The 26,282-nt window shown below is 41.9% G+C and overlaps 1 protein-coding gene across 3 annotated transcripts in view; it reads right to left on the reverse strand.

Annotated features, from left to right (window-relative positions):
* Positions 1–9,984: 9,984 nt before the first annotated feature.
* The window catches only part of LOC137616323 (uncharacterized), a 225,748-nt gene continuing 209,450 nt past the window's right edge, over positions 9,985–26,282 (reverse strand). For all 3 annotated transcript variants that reach the window (XR_011039393.1, XR_011039392.1, XM_068345974.1), the window contains exon 4: positions 9,985–10,644. Coding sequence is in view for 1 of the 3 variants with exons in the window: in XM_068345974.1 (XP_068202075.1) it covers positions 10,624–10,644 (21 nt within the window). In the remaining 2 variants the exon portion in view is untranslated. The remainder of the gene's footprint in view (positions 10,645–26,282) is intronic.

Genomic DNA, 26,282 nt, shown 5'->3' on the forward strand with positions numbered 1-26,282 from the left:
GGTAGTGAAATTGTAGTGCCCCAAGCACGACCCGGACCTCCCTGCGTCCAGATTGCCATCGAGACGGATGTCAGTGAGGCGTTGCAAAGTATGGACATCCACCAGGAGGAAAGGATGTCGGAAGTGTCTATGGACACTGAAAAGGATCTATTAAAAGATGATCCCCGAGGAGGAGTCTACTCTACCTCCCGAAGAAGATGATGTCGAGTCGGAGTTCCTTCCGTCTGTGCTGGCACCGGAGCTGTTACCCTCGACATCTTCAGCTTCTACCCCTCCATTGGACAACATGAGCCAGGCACTGGCCTATCTTACGGCTTTAATGGAGAACATTTGCAAACAAGGCGAACCAAGGGAAGAGAGATTCGAGAGAGCGCTCCGTGAAGCTCCACTTATCGCCTCATACAAGCGACCCAGAGTCCAAGACCTCCCAACCTGCTCCAAAACCAGTCCCTGGAGGTATGCAGAGTTTATGGTGATTACAAACAGCAAACTCTACATCTTGGAGAAGATGGGACCCGTCCCCTTAGACAACATCCAGTTTAGGCCAAGCTTTAACGCTTACCCTGACTGCTTCATTCGACTGAAGCATGAACCAATGCCAAAAGAGGAGACAGAACCGAAGGAGGTCACGGTTTTCAACCACGATAAGGCACAGGCTCTCTTGTTAAGTAGCCTGAGAAAGGCAGGCTATTCGGTTTCGAAAGTGTCCGCCTTGAGCAAGAAACACCCTACCTTTCTTGCTCCTGCTTCAATAGCCTTCCCCTTTACGTTGAAGGCATTTAAATCTGTTGCCAAGGCAGTGGAGGCAGGCAAAGCATGCCCTGCACTAGAGGAGTGCAGGCCTCTGACATTAGCCTTGCCCATGCAAGAGAAGAAATGGAAGGAAGTCCACCTAACCTTCTCAGTAGGGAAACTGGATGCAGACATCGCTGGAAGACAGTTTAGCGAGAATCTCCCTAAACTTTCTAATTTTCTCTTGGCAAAAGGAACAAGAGACGAAGGAGAGACTTGCAGCCTCTTTATCCCTACAAAACTGCATAGAGATGTGTGCAGGCCAAAGTAGTACCCCAGACATGCTCATGGTCCTGGCTAAAATGCATATGGACACCCTAGTAAAGGACCTGGATGCTTTCATGAAGGCTAGGAGAGCCTGTAGAGAGTTCGAGTTCGCTGCTGCAACAGTGAAACATGAACCCAGGAAGCTGATATCTTCTATCATCTGGGGTAAAGACCTCTTTCCAAACGAAGTAGTCAAAGAGGTAGTCGAGAAAGCCATCACGGAGAATAGGAACCTTCTCCAGAAGTGGGGCATCTCTTCAAAGAGGAAGTTTTCCCCGGATGCGGGTCCCCAACCTAAAAGGAAGATGAAGAAGTCTAGACTTCCCCCTCGGCCTGCTCAACAACATCCCACCTTTACTATGACTGCAGTGCCCCAAGAGGTGGCCCAAACACAGACCACTTTCCAAGTGGTGCCTCAACAGCGGGTTGCCCAGTCACTAACATTCAACCCCGGGTTTGAGAGGCAGACCATTACCTTTCGGTTGAAAGGTAAAGGATCCAGACGGGGCTCCTCTAGACATCCCTCAAGAGATAGGGGAGGACGCGGTCAAGGAGGTAAACCCTCCGGTCAATCGAAGCAAGGAGATGTTTCCGGTAGGAGGGAGGCTCCAACAATTTCAGGATCGTTAGACCTTCGATCCTTGGGCCCACGGCCTAATCAGGATTGGGCTAGGATGGAAACGGAACAAGTCTCCACCATCATTTCCTCAATTCTTCCAACACTCCACCCCCGCATTAGAAGAATATACCCTAGAGCTCTTGAGCATAAAATTATAAGGAAACAATGTCCATCAAATTCCAGGGAAGGCTGTTTTGTGTTCCCAAGAAGGACTCGGACAAACTCAGAGTCATTCTGGACGTTGCCATTCGACAAGTTCATAGAAAACAGCAAGTTCAGGATGTTAATCCTTCAACACATATGGACCCTGTTACAGTCTCAATAGACCTGACAGATGCCTCTTGGCACCTTCTAGTCAGTCGCCCCCTCTCCTCCTACCTAGGATTCAAGTTACAGAAGATAAAGTATGTTCTCAGAACCATACCCTTTGGACTAAACATAGCCCCAAGTATCTTCATGAAACTTGCAGACTCAGTCGTGCAACAACTACGTCTAGGTCTTCAGGTAGCAGCGTACCTGGACGACTGGCTGGTGCGGGCAGCATCCGAAACGGCTTGTCTGCAAGCATCCAAAGAAGTGATCCAGTTCCCAGAACATCTGGGATGCAAGATCAACTGCGGCTGCAGTTTCCACCATGAGGGGAGTGGAGAACAAACTCGTTCAAACCTCAGAGGTCTGTGACTGGTCTCCAGCCTCCAGATGCCTTCTCTGCAAGAGGACCTCCTGGAGATCACCCCTCTCTATCATGGTTTGGACTTCTACCTGTAAGGCAGCGTCCTTCGATGATCCTCTGCGAAGGACGCAGATCTTGGAGGAAAAATTCTGGGAGGTGGAGAGCTGCTGAAAAGGACAACGTACCCCTTGCAAAGGATATAGACTGTCCAGGGATAGCCCCCGTGGCCAAGCCACTGCTGTCACCCGAGTTGTAGGCATCCTTTCACCAGTAAAAGACCGGAGGGCGGCCCCCTCAGCGGGAAAGTCAACCATGTCCGCTATTTTTCCACCCACATCCTTTCAGGAGCTTGCCCTAAAAGGGCTGCTTGAAAGAGGTCGACTTTTTAACATTGATGTGCTTAGAAGTGCCCTATGCTGGTCGATGAGTTTGCCTCCCCACAGGAAGACTCCAGGTACTGCAGGTGCCAAAAATGAGGGCCGAGTTGTGATGGTCCCATGGAGGAGGGAGTCCTGGCTCGCTTTCCTCCTTCCTCAAAAATCGCATCCACATCCTTGAGTGGAAACAAGGACAGGGACCTTACTGAGGAATTCCATAAGAGAGCATCACTTTTGCCACCTGTTACAAGACGCCTCTTCAGGAGTCAGTTGGCTGGAAGGTGCCTCCGAAGAGAACGAAACAATCTCATATGACTCGACGATCCCCTATGCTTCTCGAGATAGTCTGGAATGATTCTATTAGGCACCAACATTTTGGAGAAAGTTTTTTTTTTGGTATAAAAAATGAGAAAATATTTTTAGAGTATAGAAACTGCCTTTTACTACTAAATACTTATCTAGCTACTTTTTTCTCTTTCACTTAAAGACTTTGCGAGTATAGAAACTGTATATGAAGAACAATGGTGAACAGTAGCAGACAGTGGTTAATCAAACGATAGAATTTTAACTTTTAGAAGACTGAGCCGGACTGTGTTTTTACGTGATTCTGACATGTGGTATCTTGACAGAACATCCAAATTAGCTCCTCCATTATTTACAAAAGTTTATGTTATTCTGGGAAGAAGGCATGGACTTCATCCAGTTTTACATGCCCTCTTGCCAAATAAAAGACTTACAGCATATGTACACGTTTCAGATGGTTCATGATGCAATCCCAGGAATAAATCCATAAGCAATTTCTTGCGTCTTTACAGGCAGCTATTCCAGCAATGGAATAGTGCTTTCCAGGAGTAATAATACTAGGATGTTTCTTCCATTTTGCTCATAACATACATAAACATCTTTTACAGACTGGGCTTCAGATTTTATAACAATAATTCTAAATTTGCAGTAAGACCTAAGATAATCATAGCCTTATCCTTCTTACCTGTTCCTCACTTTGATAACTACATCGATGCCCGGTCAGAATACTTGCCATTAGAACTGGCACCGTTATTTAAGAGGTTTGAAGATAATTACGTCAGACGACCAACAAGAGGAGACGATGGCGGCGGACCTTCTTCTTCCCTCAGAAATGTGGAATCACTACAATCGAACCATGGCTGGAACTGACCGAACCAATAATCATGCAAAAGCAGGGCATAGGAAAATATATGCGGAATTTGAAGTCCATCACCCATTTATGTGGAAATTTACTTATGGTCTAGGCAAAATTAAAAAAAGCCAAGATACAATTGGTTGCTGGTCATTGTCCAAGACAAAAACTTCTTAAATATGTGGAAGCTGATGAGTGCATTTTCAATAGTGCGCACCTGTTTGATGAGATGGAACCATTAGAAAACTTGCGATGTTTAGTTCACAATTACGAGATACATTAAACTACCATTAAACTATCATTGTTTTATTCTTTTGCATATATGTTTTACAGAGTTTTAATTATTATTTTACTCATTCGTATATACATTTAACTGAACTTATTATTGTATTCTTTTGTATGTATGTTTAGACGTGAATAAAAGATTCAAGTTAAAAACTACAGTAATCTATTTACTCTGTTTTAATTTCAATTTGGGTGACAAAACCGTGGTGGGCCAAAAAGTATGAGCGCCAAAGAAACTTGTCGCCAAAAATCTGCCGCCAAAATTACAGGGCCAAAATAAGGGGTGCCAAAAAAACTGCACCAAAAAGCACCCAACCCGAAAGTGTTACCAGATGAAGAGTGATCTGCCTTGGTCACCACCTCTTTTAGAGTTGGTTTGATGGGCACCAATCCCAATCTCTTCCATTCGGAGGAAACCTTCGCTAGTTTGGCTTTCACTTTCAATACCTCTTGGTGACATTGCTATTTAAGGTGTGTTCATAAGTCGCAGGTGCTGTGTCAGGAATGCCAAAAGGAAAACGGGGCGGGAGCCTGAGCTGGCGCCGCGACAGGACTTAACAAAGGATTGTATTGCTGGTGTGAGCCACATAACACAATCTCGGTTTGGATGGGGCAGAATAATCACCACGGTGAACATCCCCTTTCCCCCTTTCACAGAGTCAGACATAATGGGTTTGTCAAAGGTATCCGAGAAGCAAGAAAAATGGATAAGGCTGCCCAGTATCTTATGTAGGAGTCTCACGAGACAGGCCCTGTGCTACCAAACCACTGAAAGAATGTCCTTGTACAGCAGCATGATCCTGGACAGGCACAGGATTTGGTCTGCATGGATCTCCACTGGATCGCGATCAGGTGACTGCAGGCAATCGCAAGCTATTAGGTGGAAACGTCATAACTTGTGAGCGACTACTAAGCTATTCGTAACTCACCTTGGTAGCACACTGCTTGTTAGCCTGCGATTCGCGAGTTGCCTGGTGAGGTAGCCCGCACACACTTGTTCGTGAGCAAGACGGGATTTTCTCTTGGGGGGGGGAAGACGCAGGTGGATTGCTGCACCTGCTAGCCTCACTGGTGAGCTCTGGTGAGGAGAGCTAGCCTGATGAGTTGCTACAGGTAACTGTTCAACTACAGGAGTCTCATAAAACCCCAGCATCAGGACAAGAATCAAGATCCTCTGCAAGCTCAAGAGAGCTATGATCCCAAGAGCAAAGAGGGACAAGGCCAAAATGCAGTGTCATTTCTGCGAAGCCAGGGGAGTAGACCTTTCTGCCGGAGGCAACATCTCATGCTTGCAGGAGGGGCCATGAAACCCTGAAGAGATAGTAAGCATGGATGGGAGAGGGAGATCAAAATAATCTTCCCGCTGAACAAGCTCAGCGAGCACTTCCTTCCCAAACGGAGAAAGCGTTGGGGGGGAACTTTGGCAAGAACCACCCTGCAGAACCTCTGGTGGGCAAGGAACCGCAGGGGACAGAGGTTTAAAAGGTGAGAGACCATGCAGGAGGGACTCCATCCTGTCAGCTCTAGACGAGGAGAGGCTGAGACCAACCCTGGCAAAAGCGGAAATCCTCTACTGCTGTATACCAATCCCCGGTACCTCCAATCGCCTGTTTTTAGAAGGCAAACCCGAGAGTCCTAAGGAGGGGCACAGCAGACACAAGGCATCTTAAAACAGGCTATTCCCTTTGTGGGGCTATTGAGTAAGAAATAGCCCAACCAGCTGGTTGACCAATACTTAACCAGCCATTACTCTCACTTGACCATTCCTTGGAGGAGATCGATCGAGAGGAGTCAGAAAAGAGGGTACTAAGAGTGAGGGAGAGAAGTTGGAACTTCTTTGACTTCAAGGAAGACTCCCTTTTTGACTTCTATGACTTCAAGGAACACTCCAAAGGTGAAGAATCACTTTTCAACTTTTGACTTCGAGGAACACCCCAAAGGTGAAGAACCCCTTTTCAACTTCTTTGACTTCAAGGAACACCCCCAAAGGTGAAGAATCCCTTTTCAACTTCAAGGAACACCCCAAAGGTGAAGAATCCCTTTTCAACTTCTTCAAGGAACACCCCAAAGGTGAAGAATCCCTTTTCAACTTCTTCAAGGAACACCCCAAAGGTGAAGAATCCCTTTTCAACTTCTTCAAGGAACACCCCAAAGGTGAAGAATCCCTTTTCAACTTCAAGGAACACCCCAAAGGTGAAGAATCCCTTTTCAACTTCAAGGAACACCCCAAAGGTGAAGAATCCCTTTTCAACTTCAAGGAACACCCCAAAGGTGAAAAATCCCTTTTCAACTTCAAGGAACACCCCAAAGGTGAAGAATCCCTTTTCACGTTCTTCAAGGAACACCCCAAAGGTGAAGAATCCCTTTTCAACTTCAAGGAATACCACAAAGGTGAAGAATCCCTTTTTGACTGCTTTGACTTCAAGGAACACCCCAAAGGTGAAGAATGCCTTTTTGACTTCCTCGACTTCAAGGAAAAGGTGAAGAATGCCTTTTTGACTTCCTTGACTTCAAGGAACACCCCAGAGGTGAAGAATCCTTTTTCAACTTCTTTGACTTCAAGGAACATCCCAAAGATGAAAAATCCCTTTTCAACTCCTTTGACTTCAAGAAACACCCCCAAAGGCGAAGAATCCCTTTTTAACTCCTTCCTCATCCTGCCATATCACTCCCACTGGGAGAATGGCTACTCCCTACATTCTGACCAAGGGAAGCCAGCATGCAGGAGCGTTCTCTGAAAAGGACAAAGATGATGAGATCTGTGTCCTCCCATGACATGAACGCGCTAGGGTAAATGAGCATGCCGTACCCTCAAGCACAGCCACACCTGAATAAAAACAGTCAAGATCAGTTAACAGAGAAGTAGACGTCTGTCTTCAACCACCGCCGAGATCAAAGTGGGAAAGGCATGGGTGAGCAGAAGGGTCGGTACTTCTCACCACTACTGCAAATTAACAACCGGTCAGTTGGTTACACCTCATTGAGTTTTTATAGCTGTACGACAGCTAACACCAACTTCTTCTATTGTAAAGAACGCAAGGTTTTGTATACAACGTAGGAACAAATCACCTGTTGCAAACATTTGCTCAGGAACTTACATCAACAACCAAAATACTTGTAAAGACATCAAATAATTGACCTAATGCTGTGTAACAAAATATTTAAGTTCAAGGTAAAAAACTTATTCCATAAGTAATGAAACCTTGAAGAGATTTCCCTTTGAAACAATAAAATACCAGACTTATGTCAAAAAAAAAGTTTTACAAAGTTATTTCAATGCAAAGTTCTCTTTAACAGTAATTACACCACAGTCGATATGAAATTATACATCCTTTTCAACATAAACAGAATATAAATTAAATTAACTAAGTTGTAGTATACTGCAGGAGTGGCCCAGGTCATTAATCTATCAAAATGTCTACTAATCATATTTACAATGTTGTATTAATATCTACAATATTGAACTAAAGTGCATGTGAACATTAATATCTCAAGTAAAGCTGTAACTAAATTCAAAAATGTTGATAATCATTTATATACATATCTATTGGATAACTTTGAGATTAAACCTACTCTTTATAAGTGAATACAAAAGAACATATAATCAGGCATAAAACTAAGATAAAATAAACTATCTTGAATAATTGAAAAATTCTGATATATTCTGTTTCATGAATACAAACCTTATCTGAACTGATACTTTATCCCTGGGTTAAGCAGAGAATTTAAGAGGTTGTAGGTTGTGTGGTACAGCAATAGGCTTACATCAAACTTGCCCCTAGAAAGGAAAGCATGCCATCTCAATTGATAAATGCATTTGCTTCTTCATTTTGCGTGTTGAACACATTTCACACTATAGAAAGCAAGAGAACTCCAAGTGAGAGGTAACATGCAACATTATTGTACATCATTTTCAAACAAATCCATGTTTCTATATTTCTAATAGACTTAACGACCCATATACTTTGTACTACTCTGCATTATCATTCATTCTTAATCCAAGAGCGGAAATGAAAGAGGAACTTCCATATTGGGTGGCAGGATTTAAACCGACAAACAGAACTGGCTTATAAGAACCAAATTTGCCAGGCTCATCCAAAATAGGTACCACAAGTGTTATGTGGTACTTCCTAAATGCTAACTTAAAATAGAGCCCAAAGCATCGTAATGCTAAAAAACTACTAGCCAACGTGAAACTTGCCAAATAAACAAGTAAACACGAAAAAGAACCTGGACTCCAAGCGCTCAGGCTTACTCTAACACAAAAGCTAAAATATAATTCCCAAAGGGAACCAAAGCAATAACAGCTAAAACAAAAGGCAAAGACAGGTAGGAACTCAACTTTGACGAAGAAGAGGAAGCCATCATACGAAGAAAATCTTCGAAAAAAAGTGAAAAGAGCGCACACAAAAATATCGCACAGTAGCAACAAGCTGCGGACAAAGAAATGAAGTGGCAGGGTTGTATGGGAGCGCCGAAAGGTGATAGGATATGTAACAGCTCCTCACTTATCCTTCCCTTTAGAGGATTAGACTGAGACAGGTCTATTCGGGGTGCAGACATCTATGGTTATCTTGGGATACGTCCCTGATTATACACTATATCTTCGGATGGTCGTTCCAGGGGTTAGAACCCTGTGATACCTGACAGTAATTCTCTTATATCAATCGCAGAAATATTATACAGTAGGAAGTTGCCGGAGAGAACTTCAATCAGGACGATATGGCTCAAGCCCAAAAAAGTTTAGGGACCTTTTCAACTGCACGAGATGTTGCCACTTCTGCAGAATATGTACAGTATTAAACCCTATTAGAATTATTAACCGGCAAAATACATTTAAAAGTATCTTTGCAAAATGGGCAAAAATTTATCTATTCACACAAGATGAAAAAAATGGTTATAACACTCATTGATGAAGTAAAGAAACCAAAAACAGTTATCTATTTGCTACAAAACCTATTACTTGAGTGGAATGTAAACAACAATATGCACTGACTTTGTAAGAATATTCTTTCAAATAATAAAGATTCTTTCTAAGATAAAGTTCATTCCAAAAATAAAAAAAGGCAACTCTTTCAAATGGAAAACTTCCAGAAAAACTTAAATGTATTCTGCCTACTAACTTGAATACAACTGAGGAACAAGATGCCAGAAAGTCTACTGATATATCAGCCATATACATGGGACAATAGATGAATACAAGCCTTGATTCATAAATTCTTTGATATATGTAGATTAAATAACCTATAAAAATATAGCCATTAACCTAAGCTTTTCTTGAAATAAAATATGAATTCTACTATAACCAAAATACTGCTCTATGGGTACTTGCTGATAAGCTATTAAAAAACAATACTGTACACAAATTATAAAGATTCAACTATGACGGCATCAAAACCTGAGCAAGTACTAGATACTCTATTGGAAGTCTCCTATCTTAAAATGATGACTTTAATGATTCTCCTCTTTATCGTGTTTCTTGCTACTGAACACATCAAATCAGAATAACTCGACTGTGACGGCAAAGAAATGTGAGCACGTACTACAAAAACTATTTGGAGGCTTCCTTTTAAAAATGATGACTTCCCAAATCCTTGTATTTTATGGAGTCTATAATGTTAACTGTGATATATTATATAAAGCTCTTTCAGGTTTCAAATGTTCCACACATAGCTCAGACTATAAGCATTGAAGGCTTTTATACATTTATGTAAACCGTCAGGTTTGACTTAACGCTTCTTTGGAAAATTGATGATCACATGCATCCTTTTTTTTCTCTAGTATATTTGGCAAAACTATGCCTTAGAAATGGTGCTACAGGAGCATTTCACGGAGCGACAGGTCGAGCCCAGAAAAGTTTTGGTAACCCCTACAATTATGGACATCTAAGTCTAAATTCGTTAAAAGAAAAAACTTAGAAGATTAAATACCTTCAAGTTCACACATCTAAATAATATACCCAATTCCTACTTTATCTGTATCTTCTGCAGATAATATAAGCATTTTCCCATACGTTCCTTACATAAAATGTTCAAAATAAGTATCTATATACTGTACTGTATAACTTACAAAATAAGGGGGTTTACTCTTCACCTGAAATGTACAGATTAAAGCTACAAACACCTGTTCCTCATCATAATATACTTCTAAAGAATACCTAATGTTTCTCATCCAGAGAATGATGCTATACAGTATATACATTACACCTTTACGACTTCCGTGTATTACGCTATTCTTTTGAACTCTGACATATGGCAGAGATTAATTTTATTTCTTCATTTGAATAAGGTTATCCACCTATAGATCCGAGTAAGTAATACAGTCATATTACTTAAGCTTGCGTATGAAATCTTCTTTTAAATGGTTTTTCAATAGTAAAGATCTGTCAGAACGATAAAGTCGTAGGAGCTTGAAGTAACAGCAAACTGGATCTTCTTTCCAACTTCGACGGAATTTATGTTATCGAGTACGACATCTGTAAAAGAGAATGACTATTTTAACATTTTTTTCATTAACTATTCTAAAGTGATTGAAACAAGATTATTTCTTAGAATTCCTAAATTATACTGTATTCCTTGAATTTTTATACTAAACTTGGATAGGTTAAGACATGAAGTTTAATAAAGTACAGTACTCTATAAATATCATGCTCAAATAGCCCGTTATTTTAAAACACTAATAAAAACTTCATAAATTACTCAAAAATGTGAGAAACAGATTTAAGGACTGACAAAATAAAGGGACATGTATTCTTCCTAACCTTTACGGTTCACTTGCTTTTTATACAACAAATGCTGCCATTTCTAGTCCACTGCATGACAAGGGCCTCACATATGTCAATTCATGTCTGGGATTTGGTCAGATTTCATCACCCCACTGGCCAGTGCAGATTAGTGATGGTGGGAGACTTCTGTCTGCTCACTAATGGCAAACCAACCGAGAGGTTTGCTGAGCATGGAAATACGCAAACCTTTCACAACGTTCACGTCTTTGAATGGCAATAATATTCCTAATATATAATTTTTTCCTCCACAAACCAATTGTTTAACATTAGCCTACTTTGGAGTAGCGGAAATCTCCTGCTGGCTAGAGCATTGTCACTGTCCTTTGCTTCTGCCATTCGTGAGCAGACTTTAAAAACTCAAACTGCACAGACATCCAGTTTTCTACAATCAAAATATGTATTCGGTTCCTTGAGCACCACTGGTGTGAAACTGATCCTTCTCCCCTATTAGAAATGAAATGACAAATGCCATTAACCAACTATTACAGTACGAATGTAATACAACAGGGATAGGCAGAGTTATTAAGCCTTCAATCGCAGCGGGTAAAAATGGTGCAGAAAATATGCTTTACACAACTCAACTTGAATAGGTTAAGGTATGAAGACTAATGAGGTTTATAAAACGGTGAAAAGGTTCAATCTCACTCAAATAAATACAGAAGTAAAAGCAAGCAATATTTCTAGAGGTGAGGAGTCTAGTGGAGTAACCATTCTTCCTAATCTTATCTAAAGCGGTACAAGCCAGTTGAGACCCTGGCAACTCTTAAAGGAAGGTTTTAATCCTTGACAGGGGCCAAAGAGCTGATCAATGGATGCAATTCCTCCCTTTAAGGGAGGCCCGGTTGCCTCCCCAAGGTCATCATACTGACAAATGAGTGCCAATACCATGACCATAACTACTTCCAGGTTCTCCACTTCTGCTGGCGCTGGTACAGAATTAGGTGACGATGGGTCAACAACATCACAGGAATCCCCTTCTCTCCCAAGAGAGAGGATGTTTCGATGAATTGAATTTAATTGAATATAAAATGTAGGCCTCAAGCCAAACACTGCAGCATCAAAGGCTATTCAGCACTGTATAATGCAAATTAATCACCCAACCACGCAACTTTCATAAAATAATATCTAAATGCAAAAGAAGGAGGGATTAAAAGGATTAAATGAGTACCTCAGGAGAATGTCCCCAGCGTATTCACATATCTGACTAAGAAAAGAACCAGGCTGTTACCAAAAAGAAGGGATGACTGCTTGAAGGTCCGATTCCTCAGAGACCAAAGTGCCCTCAGAGGCATGTTGCCAAGTGGTGAGGAGTCTTACTGGTTATGTTGCCAAGTGGTGAGGAGTCTTACTGGTGATCATGTGAATGCAATGTGTCATCTCTATGTTCACGGGAATATTCAGAACAATCCCATGAGGTCACCAGCCTCGACCACTAGAAGGTCCCGGCCAGGAATTTCACAAATTTTGAGGCTTACAGAAATTATAACTCAGTATAATAACTGTTATTGGAAACTTAATAATTACCACAAAATCCAATGTGCAATAATTGTAGCCAGGATCACAAGCTAACCAGTAATAAATGTCCTAAATATCAAAAAGAAGCAGCAGCTTTTCAGAAATCAGATGCAGAACATGTGATGAAAACTGACCAAAACCCAGACATGAGGGCTTTGTCCAGCAGTGGACTAGAAACGGCTGCATTTGATGCTGCTGTTAATTGTCGTTGACCAGCAAATGGGCACAGAGGGATCTCTGAGCATTGAAAGATCTCGATACATCAACCTACAATGTTAAGAAGTAGGCGACAGGTGCCCTTTGATTCGAATGTCACAATCCCTGGGAGAGTAAGTGCAAGGAGTGCATAAATCTCGTTCTATAGTTCTAAGTAGCAGGTTGGCCAGGGCAACAGCCGCCCGTTGAGATATTACCACTAGAGGTATTGGATCCCTTGACTGGCCAGACAGTAATGCATTGGATCCCTCTCTCTGGTTACGGCTTATTTTTTCTTTGCCTACACTTACACAGAATAATCTGGGCTATTCTTTACATATTCTCGTCTTTCCTCATACACCTGACAACAATGAGATACTAAACACTTCTTCACCCAAGGGGTTAATTACTGTACAGCAATTTGTTCAGAGTACTTTCCTCTTGGTAAAGGTAGAAGAGAGACTTAAGCTATGGTAAGCAACTCTTCTAGGAGAAGGACACTCCAAAATTAAACCATTGTTCTCTCATCTTGGGTAGTGCCATAGCCTCTGTACTATGGTCTTCCACAGTCTTGGGTTAGAGTTCTCTTGCTTGAGGGTACACTCAGGCACACTATTCTATCTTATTTTTTTTTTCTTCTTGTTTTTTTTTGTAGCAGCAGTAGGGGGTTCAGCATTATGAAGCTTCATCTGTGGTGGATAACGGGGGAGGGTGGGCTGTGGCACCCTAGCAGTACCAGCCAAATTCGGTTGAGTCCCTTGTCAGGCTGGGAGGAACGCAGAGGAGAGGCCCCGTTATTTTTTTTTCATTTGTTTGAAGTCGGCTACCCCCCAATATTGGGGGAAGTGCCTTGGTATATGTGTGTGTTGGGCAGGCTTAATAGAAGGGCCATGGATGCCTGGTGGTTTATCAAGAGGAGGTCTTCCTTTTCCAAGTCTTTTTCTTCTCAAAATGATATTTTCATAAAATAAATTTTTGAATATACTCACCCGCTGGTTATATAATTATGGCTAGCGTCCCTGACGCCCCGGTAGGAAAATCAAAACTCCCGCGTGGCTATCGCAGATATGCCAGGTGTACACTAGTGCCCTCTCGGTACAACAGGTAGAACTATACCCACTTCTTCAGATTTTCCATGCCCCATGGTCTCTAGAGGGGAGGAGGGTGGGTTTTTAACTTATATAACCAGCGGGTAAGCATATTCAAAAATTTATTTTATTATGAAAATATAATTTTTAAATATAAAACCAGGATGCAAGAAGCCTATGGTTATATAAGAATGGCTGATTGACAGCCTTGGTGCCTTGGTGGTGGCTCAGAGACAGCTACATAATTGGAAATTCACTTAAGCGTTACATAAACTACTTAAGAGGTTCTCACCTGATAAGAAAGCCGACAGTAATGCTCTGCCTCATTTTGTATGCTATCCTTAGAAGATCCAGCGGTCCACCCAGGGGGCTGATGATCTCTAGGAGCTGTCGAACGGTTCAATAACCTATAACATGACAGGACCTCAACCAATACCCTTGTTCCAGGCACTCTCTAGGAACAAAATGACCACCTGACCAGGTCAAAGATTGCGGAGGATTGTCAACCAATCTTCACGTACAATCATAAAAACCTTATTATATGCGGAGGATTGTCAACCAATCTTCACGTACAATCATAAAAACCTATATAATAGTTCCAAGAGAAGAACAGGGGTATTAGGAATATAGGGAAAAGTAGTGGTGAATGTCTCACCCACTACTTCACTCTTTATTACGAGTGAACCCAAAACGTAGACGTCCTCATAAAGAGACTGAATACAATCCAAGAAAAGCAAGGCGAATACAGGAATACCCCTTCACAAGGCTGTATACGCTATGCTTTGCAGAGAACAGATTAGTTTAAAAGTTACAGAAGCTCTTATACAGTGAACCCTCGTTTATCGCGGTAGATAGGTTCCAGTCGCGGCCGCGATAGGTGAAAATCCGCGAAGTAGTGACACCATATTTACCTATTTATTCAACATGTATATTCAGACTTTTAAAACCTTCCCTTGTACGTAGTTCTGTTAACAAACTACCCTTTAATGTACAGAACACTTAATGCATGTACTACAGTACCCTAAACTAAAACAGGCACAAATATTAAAGGTGATTTTATATCATGCATTTCCTAAACACGCTAAAAAGCACGTTAAAAAATGGCAACCAATGTTTTGTCTACATTTATCTCTGATCATAATGAAGAAACAAACTGGAGGTAGAGCTTTGCTTATTACCCAGACATATTTCCCATACTTTTCCCTTAGAACTACATCACATCTTCCTACTTTAGATAGATTTATATATATATATATATATATATATATATATATATATATATATATATATATATATATATATATATATATATGTGTGTGTGTGTGTGTGTATATATATATATATATATATATTTATATGTATACACATATACATACCTACATATATACATAAATACATGCATACATATATATATATATATATATTACTGTATATATATGGGTTATGGAAAAAATCCGCGAAGTGGTGAATCCGCGATGGTCGAACCGCGAAGTAGCGAGGGTTCACTGTAGCTCTAACTTCATGAGTCTTTACCCTTTCGACATGTTACGATCTGCTACCCAACAGTCTGAAAGAACTCTTGTCATTAAAGTCTATACAAGACGATAGAGCGTTTTAGACATAGATAGCGCAGGCTTCTTGACCGTGCACCAAAGAGTCATGAATAGGCTCTTAACCTCTTTGGTCCTGACCCGATAAAACTCCATCATTGTAACCGGGTAAAATATTCTTCATAGCCCTTCACTAACCAAATCTGAGAGGATAAAGATCCCGAAAGATTTAGCCCATGGATGAGAAGGACGTTTGTTCATGATCAAGAATCCAGGATGCAAGGAGCCTATGGCTTAACCATTGTGAAGTCTATGTTCTTGCTAAAAGATTGAACTTCACTGGCTCTCAACTATAGTAGACTTATTTAGAAAGTCTCCAAAGTTAGGCTTTAAAATGAAACCAAGTGTAAAGGCTCGGATCTGTCGCTACCGCGAAATTCCAGAAACGAATCCTAAATTTCGGCTGGAGCATCTTGCTGACCCTTCTAAATTATCTTAATGACCTGAGAAGATCTATAAGGTCTTTATTTGATAGATGCAATCTTCTGTGTCTGCAGACAACTGTCCGCATACTCCCTTGATGGTCGAGGAGGAAAAAATGTGTTTTCCCTCCAAGGTCTGAGGAGAAACAGGCCACTTGTCTCAGAGTTACCAAATGAAGAGCCCTTTAGCTCTACACTACTCCATAAAACACCCTAATTGGGTTTTAAAGCCTTGAGGCAACGGTCCTTGTACCAGAGATAGCCTCAGCTGTCTCTTTCGAACGGCCTCTTGATCATAGGGGTTTTCGAAAATATTGTAGTCAGCTATACCTAAAGCTTGATGGTTTAAAAAATAAAGCGTTCGTGATCCTGACACAGGAAAAAATGGAGTGATGATATGCTTCCAGCAAACACCCAGCATGAGCCCAGCCTGGAACCAGTATGGTTCCAGCCTGCAGTATATGCTCATCAAGTCGTGAGAGAGAGAGAGACAAGATTTAGACCTCCTCCCAACATGCATCCATATCAGTCGCAAGAAACCAATACTGAAGCTAGGTCTGCTGAAAAGGAGCATCAACCACATGAACCTCATGCTGTGAAGTTAAGACCTGATCATGTGTACCAACAAATGTTCAACACACGAAGTCAAAGTTTGACGCAAGAAAGCGTTAGCTGTGAGGTGAGAGCGACGCGAAGACAAGACGACAGTCTGTCCATACTGCTGTGAGCCAACGACTAGACTGTATACGTCTAATATGCGACTAAAATGTCGCCTGTGCTTGCATCCCCGTAGGGTGCTAGCGTGCTGTATGCGTTCACCTTGTCGAGTGGATACAGCGCTCTGTGTACGACTCGCCTGCTGTAAATCTACAGCGTGCTGCCCGGGGACAACAGTATCGTGTCCGGTCAGTGGCACACCGGAGCAACTGTTAGTCTAACATGATGCGGAAAAACCCGACTGACCTTATCCAGTATATGTCCAGGCTGGAACATGCATCTAGGTTGCTTAGAATCTCAGGTTGCCATGTTTGTCGAGAGATGCTCCCGTGTAGTATGCGTCCGCATGAGTGGAGACGCGTATCCCGCCGACCGCGAGGATGGGACAACTAGTTGAAAGGATCAACTTTGACTGTCAGCGTCTGAGAATGCATGTGCATCCGAGCCGCTACAAGCGTCTGCTCTACCGCCTCCCGACACAAGAGCCTATCTTTGCGAGGAGACGCTGCTGAGCATCAGAGAACTATGCTATAGAATACTAAAGGAAAACCATACCTTTGATCTTGTGGTAGTCCTCACTCTTTTAGGAGAAAACATTTTTCCCCCCAGAAATCGTAAATGCTAATAAGAGATGAAATTGACCTCCTTTAGCTCAGACCAACCCTACACTCGCGGGGCAGCTTGTGCGCCACCTCAAGCGTGAGCGAAGGTTAGAAGAGATCATCAACCGCAGCCCCGAGAGCGACCTGGGAGAGTCCCTATGACATTCCCAGTGCGCCTAGTGCATGACCTGAACGTATCCCATGCTATGAGATATCGTTAACAGTAGTCACCCGACCCCAGAAGAAAGTACTAAACAATTCCTCAAACTGGGGGCGGAGAGGAAGTGTAAACAGAAGCAAACTGAGCACCTCTTCTCTCGAAGAATTATAAGTCTTGCGCGCTTTTGCCGCTAACACGTCCCCTTTTTTCAACAGAAAAACTTTCAGTAAACATCAGCAACCGAGGGAAAAATTACTAGAAAACATATGACTCCTGAAAGGTCTCAGACATATTGATTGCTGATGACCAAGTCTAGGTTCTGCGACCTTCTAAGAGGACCAACTCTGTCTTCCCTGACTGTGCTTCAGATTCCAGAGGAAGAGCCAGGATTAAATATAACTTCTGACTTCCGCTCCTCTCGTGGAAGAAAAAACACACTCGATTGCTTCCCATTTAAGAATCGCAACACACCTGCTGGGAGAGCAAGTTCTGTTCGCGTGCCTACCTGACGATTAACTTCCGAGTCTAGTAGACAGGAAGAACGTCAAACGTCATTCGATTGAAGCTGCGCTCTGATTAAATAGACGACGCACGGAGCAAGGGTCCGCTCTGTTCTTCTACCAGGGCCGCCAGAAGTTGTTTAGCCTGGCTCCCACTGCTGCTTGAAGGGGAGAGCAGTCAAACCCTGCCTCGACTGGGCTTGACTCCTCTTTACCTTTGCTTCCTTGCCTCTGGTTTAAAAGTACTTCTGCCTATTGGTTTACCTCGAAAAGGTTGGGCAGAATGAGAATATGATGTCCCCTCCTTAGTTCTACGAGAAGAGAAGGGCGTAGGCAAAACCTTACCGACTGTTTTAGTAACCAAAGTTTTAGTCGTCTTCAGAGCCCAATTTGCAGGCGCTCCCTTAACTAGATCCTGCGGAAAAGGAGCCGAAGATATGGGCGCAAAAGCAACTCCGATCTCTAAAATGGAGTGATACCCTCAGAAAAGAAGGAACACAAAGTAGCTCTTTTCTATATAACCCCTGCAGTAAGTAAAGCAGCCAGCTCTTTTAGAACCATCCCTGACTGCCCTCTCCATACAAGACGTAAGTTGGATAAGACTACTTGTGTCCGTGTCCTTTATCTCAGTTACTCTTCTGCTTAAGACTCCCAGTGACCACTCAAGTAAATTAAATAGTTCCACTCTCTGAACTATTCTTCCAAGAGCTGGTCAAACTTCGACATTGACCACTACAGTCTATTCAGTCTCATGGCCAGGAGACTGGAAGAATCTACCAGGTTTGAGAAGTCTCCCTGCGCAGACGCCGGCACTCCCAAACCCAAGACCTCCCCCGTCTCATACCAAACGTTCGACTTAGAATTTAACTAGTCTGGTGGGAAAGCGAAGCATGTCCTGCCCAGAGCTTTCCTTAAAACCATCCATGCTCTTATTAACTTCAATACTCTCTTAGAGCAGGAAATCACCTTTTATGTATAGAAGGAAGTCTCCACTGCTTTACTTAAGGTAAACTCATAAGGGAAAGATCGCGGAGTAACTGGTGTAAAACAGTCTGGAAAAAATTCCGAGAAGACTACTTTTATATATGTCCAGCGAATGTTGAGGTGGTTTCTCTTCTTTTCTCTCCGAGATATCCTCCAATTGATCCTTGAGAGAGAGAACCTCATCCGGGTCTACTTCTAACAAATCAGAGATTGGAGCTAAGCAGGCGCATCAGTGGTAACATGGACGCGCTTGCGCCGTTCCATATCCACATCCAATTGACAGCCACTTGCCTTGGTTTGCTGTCACAATTGATTTTATAACAGAATAAATCCAGCTGGCGCTGGCGCTTCGCCTTGTCCTGGTGCGCCGCGCACACGTGATATTAGCGCTACCGCCGCTGGTCGCGCTGGCGCTCTGCCCACTCATGACTCGACTGGCGTGGGTCGTCGCGCTGGCGCTTGCCGCCTGCCTGGCGCTGGCCGCCTGCCTGGCGCTGGCCGCCTGGTGCTTGTCTGGCGCTGGCGCTTACACTCAGCGCCTTCATTAATTAACTTCTGAGCCTCGTCTCGCTTCCGCTCAGGCTCCGCTTGCGCCTCGCGCCTGCCATTTGGCGAACGTCATCAAGCTTAAACTAACGATCAGCTGTCTGCCTATTTTAATAGTTGTAGTGAAACAGAGCTGTGCCGAGACAAATCTACATCGACCTGCCGCTGAACAGTGAAACTGGGAGACCGCCTGTGCGATATCACGTCGGTCCCAGAGATAACAGGCCGCCTGTGCAACAACGGGTCTACCACTGAAGGCTAACGTCCAGGATCACCGTCAACAGCCGGACGATAAGACTTTCATCGAAAGCTGGTGTTTGAAACGTAAATACGCAGAAGGAATCCAATATTGTTTCCAGCTCAGCGCCTGAAAAGCGCCTATAATATTTGACAACACGAATACCTCGCTTTATCTATAACGAGGGTGAGCGCTCTGCGCTCAAGAGTACTTCTAAAAAAAAAATAGCCCCTGGCTACTCTCTCGATTCCTTTCGTCGTTCGACTTAACTTCTCCCCTCCCGGGAGCTTGACAGAGGTCTAAGACTAGGATAACGACAGATCCGAACCGAAGCACTCTCTGAATAAAATTCACTGCGTAATTTAACACCAAAATTTTCATTCCATTATTTATTAAAAAGAAAGCTTCACAATCATTTGAAAATCATAGTATACGTTCTCTCAAACGAAATGAACTCATTTAAAGAGAGACTTACCATTCTCTCAATCGTTCGAATGGCAATGAAAAATACTGAATCCAATATAAATGCAGTGAAAAATTAAATAAGTAATAAATATTACCTCAATAGGTATAATATTTATAACATAAAATAAACCCTTAAATTAAGGAATTCCAATAAGAGATGAATCATCACTCGTATTTATTGGAACATTTACACTTAAAATAAAAACAATTTCAGTATTCCACTAAGGAGACAACGATACATAGAATCGTGTACAGTGAGCCCTCGCTACTTCGCGGTTCGACCATCGCGGATTCACCACTTCGCGGATTTTTTTAATAACCCATATATATAAACATATCGCGGATTTTCCGGAAATTTCGAAAATACTGAGATATATGAAGACCCCAAATACGATATTTCGTTACCTGTAATTCCATTAATACTGTAATTAGTAATATCTGCTCCTACTGATTGTTCATTGCATTACATATGACATATAATTCAGTACAGAAAGAAATAAAACACGAAAAGAGAATGTGATCATACGATAATTCAGTACTGTATACAGTACGTAGTAAAATTAAATCGAACATGAAACGCAACTCAGATGCAGTCATACCGTATTAGAATGGTGTAAGGCTGCTGATGGCTACTACTGTACTACAAATGTAATGGATGTGTATCTTTTCCATGAATCTTTTGTATGTATACATACGTAGTACTGCATCCAATAATATTCTTTGTTTTAAAAATCACATCTCGAATAAGCGTACGAGAGAGAGAGAGAGAGAGAGAGAGAGAGAGAGAGAGAGAGAGAGAGAGAGAGAGAGAGAGAGAGAGAGATATCCTACAACAAAACAAGCGTAAAATAGCGTACGTAAAGCTGTACTGTATACGTAGGGTACCTTGTACTTTGAATTGGTAACTACTACGTAGCATATAAGACGGATTGTGATTGGTTCAAGCGCTGATAGATGACGAATCAGAACCCAAGTTTTGTAATCTAGCCTGTGATTGGTGTTTTGACCGCTTCTCCAACCTCCAGCATCTTTTCGCGGCCACTTTGTCTGCCGCTCTATCGCTGTGTAGATGTTGCTACGTTATTGTGAACTCTAATCTGTGCTGTGCGTGACTGTTTTAAGTTGAACTTTTTGTTGAACTTTCTGTTAAACCCTACTGTACAATGGCTCCCAAGCGTTCTGCTTCTACTAAGGCTGGTAGCGAGCCTAAACGCCACCGAAAGATGATGACAATTGCTGAGAAGGTGACGCTTCTCGATATGTTAAAAGAAGGCAGAAGTTACACGGCCGCAGCCCGCCATTTTGGAGTGAACGAATCCACCGTTCGCTACATCAAGAAGGACGAGGCGAACATTAGAAAGACGGCTACCATCACCTTTAGCAGATCAGCGAAGCGAGTCGTTACCACGCATAATAAAACGATCGTACGCATGGAAGGTGCTTTAGCAGTGTGGATTGCCGACTGCCGGAAGAAGAACATAGCCTTGGATACGAACACCATCCGAACCAAGGCTTTGAGCTTGTATGAGAATTTTGCGGCAAAGGAACCTCAAGACGACGATGGCGACCATGCTGAAGAAGATGATGATGTAGATGAACCTCAACCAGGGACATCCACTGATTCCCAGCCTCAGAAACAACGTTTTTCCACCAGCAAAGGATGGTTCGCGAAGTTTCAGAAACGCTTCGGCCTGAAAAGCGTTTCCCTGCATGGCGAGGCTGCTTCCGCTGACACTGCCGCTGCTGAAACTTACGCGAACGAGACTTTCAAGAACATTATCGCTGAAGGTGGATACAACCCGGAACAAGTGTTTAATATGGATGAGACCGGCTTGTTTTGGAAGAGAAAGCCGTCGCGAACTTTCCTGTTCAAAGAAGAAACCAAAGCCTCTGGCTTTAAAGCGTTCAAAGATCGCGTAACCCTCGTGATGTGTGGCAATGCTGCTGGATTTTTGCTAAAGCCGGGGCTTATTTACAAGTCGAAAAATCCTCACGCTTTGAAAAATAAAAATAAGAATCTCCTTCCCGTGTACTGGATGCATAATCAAAAAGCATGGATTACGAAGATGCTGACCTCCAACTGGTTCCACCAGTGTTTTATCCCGCAAGTCAGCAAATATCTCTTAGAGAAGGGCATGTCATTCAAGATCCTTCTCCTTATGGATAACGCTGGTGGACACGCAACTGACCTGTCGCATGAGGGCATTCAGGTTGAGTTCCTGCTACCCAACACCACGTCATTAATTCAACCGATGGACCAGGGGGTTATCAGGGCGTTCAAGGCCCTCTACACGAAGAATACCTTGGCGGACCTCGTTGCGTGTGTGGATGCTGCCCAAGAAGATGAAGATGAAAATTTCAATTTGAAGGCGTACTGGCGGAAGTACACAATAGCCACGTGCCTGCAGAACATTCAGAAGGCACTGCAAGAAATGAAACCTGCAACCATTAATGCGAGCTGGAAAAAGTTGTGGCCCCAGATTGTTTACGACGGCGAGGGATTTACACCGTCTGAAATTCAACACTCTGCAATACGCAAATCTGTGCAGTTGGCTGTGATAATTGGAGGTGATGGGTTTGGCGACATGACAACTGAAGACGTCGACGAGTTGTTGGACTGCCATTCCCAGCCGCTAACTGACGCAGACCTAGAAGACCTGACGAAATCGGCAAGCGAAGAAGAGAGTGAAACCCAGGAAGAGACCCAAGAAAACGTCGAAAAAACGGGCTTAACATTAGAACGGCTTGCCAAGTTCTGCAACCATGAGGAGTTGAAAGAAATGTCGCAAGAGTGGGACGAGGATATGGTTCGGTCTATGCAATTCTGCAACAAGATCGATGACGACATGACTCCCTACAGGATGCTCTTCGAGCGAAAAAAGAAGCAGCGGCAGCAACTTCCGATCACAATGTTCTTCCAGCCTCGCTCCGATCACAATGTTCTTCCAGCCTCGCAAAAAAGAGCCAGTTCCTCCTGCTAGTACGCCTTCGGAATAAATTGAAGAAGTGTCCCAGGAAGAAGTTGAAGAGGTGTCCCAGGAAAAGACACCTCCGTCTGAAGAGACGTAAAATACTATCATTGGCTGCACAGTAGAGGACATCATCAGCTTCATCATCATCATTTCTACTGTGCAGCAAATTCATCGCCATATCATTCAAGTTTTTCTTCAACTTCTTTCGTGGTGAGTACAGTAACAATCTTTATTTTTTACTTTAATATTCTAACATTTTAATATTTGTGCCTGTTTTAGTTTAGTATGCATTAAGTTAAAGGGAAGGTTTTAAAAGTCTGAATATACATGTTATAACCTATAATATTTTTTTGTTTAAAATTTACATTTACATTTACATTTACTGTACGTACAAACAACAACAACAACAACAACACTCACTCACTCACCTCACTCACTCTCGTAAATTGTTTTCCTGCTTTGCTACGTATGTACTGTATGATTTTATATAGATACGGTAAATAATATTTGTAATAACACATTTTCTAAAAGCTTTTACTGTAATATCATTATTTATCACTTTCATCATGCGCGTTAAATGCCTTCATTTGTTTACTGAGCGTGGTTGTTTACTGAGCGTACTTTATGGCGGCGTCGTTTCAGGCGGCGTCATAAAGAAAAACATTTCATTTGGAAGTCCTAAGAAAAATTAAGTAAAACATTGGTAAATAAGAAAATCAACATACTGTACTGAATAATCAATATAATCGATGCAAAAACTAACCTATACACGGATGTGTAAATGTGTTTGTTTCTTCATTATGATCAGAGATAAACGTAAACAAAACATTGGTTGCCATTTTTTATCGTGCTTTTTGGCGTGTTTAGGAAACGCATGATATAAAATCGCCTTTAATATTTGTGCCTGTTTTAGTTTAGGGTACTGTAGTACATGCATTAAGTGTTCTGTACATTAAAGGGTAGTTTGTTAACAGTACTACGTACAAGGGAAGGTTTTAAAAGTCTGAATATACATGTTAAATAAATACGTAAATATGGTGTCACTACTTCGCGGATTTTCACCTATCGCGGTCGGGTCTGGAACCTATCTACCGCGATAAACGAGGGCTCACTGTACATCGATTCGTATAAACATTAAGTGAAATTTAACTTCCTTTAATTTCTGACTAAGGAAAAGTACTGACAGGATCAATTACTTTCAAAATAAAATGTTCCTTTTATATAGTACAACTAAAAAACTTGGGAAGTAGGAAGAATGTACTATTCATAAAATTATCTACGAAATATTGTAGTATTGTAACGATACTGATAACTGCGTAATAACTGAACGCTAGTTAATCTTTGCAAACAGATTGAAGATTACCTCAAGAAAAACTATTAAAAGGATAAAATTATCTTAGATTAATAATCCTTTAATTAAATTTATAACTTAAAATTTCAAAAGAAAGTATTCACTTATAATTATTTGTAAAAGCAAGTCGACTTATAGCCTCCGACATAAGGCTGTGACGTCATCAATGGACGAAATGTTTACCTTTCGTCCTATGCTTTAGCGAGGTTTAAAAAAGGTTGATAAATCTTTTATCTTACCTTTTAAGCTATAAATACGTGAACACAGTTCAAATAAAAGAAAAAGGCGAAAGCCTAAACTCAAAATATGTTAATACATCACCAAATAACGTCCAAACAGAGTAAAATGCGAGAGCGAATTTCCAACAGAACCGACGGCCAAGCCGGCAGGGAAAATCTGAAGAAGCGGGTATAGTTCTACCTGTTGTACCAAAAGGGCACTAGTGTACACCTGGCATATCTGCAATAGCCACGCGAGAGTTTTGAATTTCCTACCGGGGCGTCAGGGACGCTAGTCATTCTTATATAACCAGCGGGTAAGTTTTATATTTAAAAACCATCCTTACTGTCTTCCCTTCAGTTGGAGTGGCTATTCTGGAGGGTATTTAGCCTTGCATGGTATATAGGCTCCTCCATGTTGACCAATTTTTCTGACTTTTTACTATAGTCTATGGGTTTCATCAATCAGTTTATTTATAATTCTGTACATATTGTCTTTGTTATAATTCTTGTTAGTATTTTTTTAGTATGATGTCTTTTTTTATTTCTATTAATTCTCATGCTGTCTGGAGTCATTGAGCGAAATCCGGAACCAGTACGTCCTAGACTTTGTCAATGTCATCTTCTGTATTGCAATATTCGTGGTCTTCATGCATATATCCAAGACCTTACAGTTGCGTCCAGACAGTATGATATTCTTTTGTCCTCGGAAACTTTTTTTTAATATGAGGCACTCATCTGAGCTCCTTATAACTGGTTTTAAGAAGCCAATAATGTAGGAACGTGATGCCATCCCTAGGGCCAGGGGAATGGCGGTGTATATTAGGACCGAGTACCCTGCTTCTCATAAGTCCTGCTATCAATGTGGATGTCATGAGATTCAGGTAATAAAAGTTTGTGGCAGGCATAACAACTTTTATTTGTATTCAATCTACCGGAATCCAGACACGGATGATTCTATCTTCGATTGTCTTCTTACCCTTATGGCTAAGATACAAGAAGATGATAGAAAGGCTTCTTTTGTCTTTGTTGGTGATTTTAATGCTCACCATAGGGAGTGGTTAAGTTCTCTCTCTCCTACCGATCGCCATGACTTAAGAGCTTTAGACTTTGCCTCTGAATCAAGCTGTAAGCAAATCATAAATGAAGCTACTCACAGGTCTGGTAATTGCTTGGACCTCGTATACACAGACTCCCCTGGCGTTCTAACTAGTAAGGTTGGTTCTCCAGTCGGGACATCTAATCATGCCTTAATTTCATTAGTAGTGAAGACTGGGCAGCCTGTCCCTGATATATCATACTCTTGTAAAATTTATATGAAATCCCAAGCAGACTGGAATGGGATTTTGCATGATCTTTTGTGCTTGAATTGGTCACAATTATATAGTAGTGTAGATCCTGTTGTCTCTTTGAATGAGAATCTAGTCAACATAATTGATGGGTGTATCCCTTCTCGTGTGCTAAGGTACCAAGTGAAGGACAAACCGTGGTTCAATGACGATTGAAGACGTGCTCATTTGGAGAAGCAGGAGGCCTATCATCTTAGGAAGGGTAACATCAGATTTGACCTGGAATAAGTATACTCGGCTTCAAGCTTCTGCTCAGTGTGTTTATCCCTCAACTGAAAAGGAGTACAATTTAACCATAAAAGAAACCCTTTCTGGAACAACTCAGGAACATAAATAGTGGTCTACCCTTAAATCTGCACTCTTTGGTGTAGATGCAACAGTTCCTCCTTTACTTAAA

Source organism: Palaemon carinicauda, chromosome 22 (assembly GCF_036898095.1).
Source record: "Palaemon carinicauda isolate YSFRI2023 chromosome 22, ASM3689809v2, whole genome shotgun sequence".
NCBI classification, from domain to species: Eukaryota; Metazoa; Arthropoda; class Malacostraca; order Decapoda; family Palaemonidae; genus Palaemon; species Palaemon carinicauda.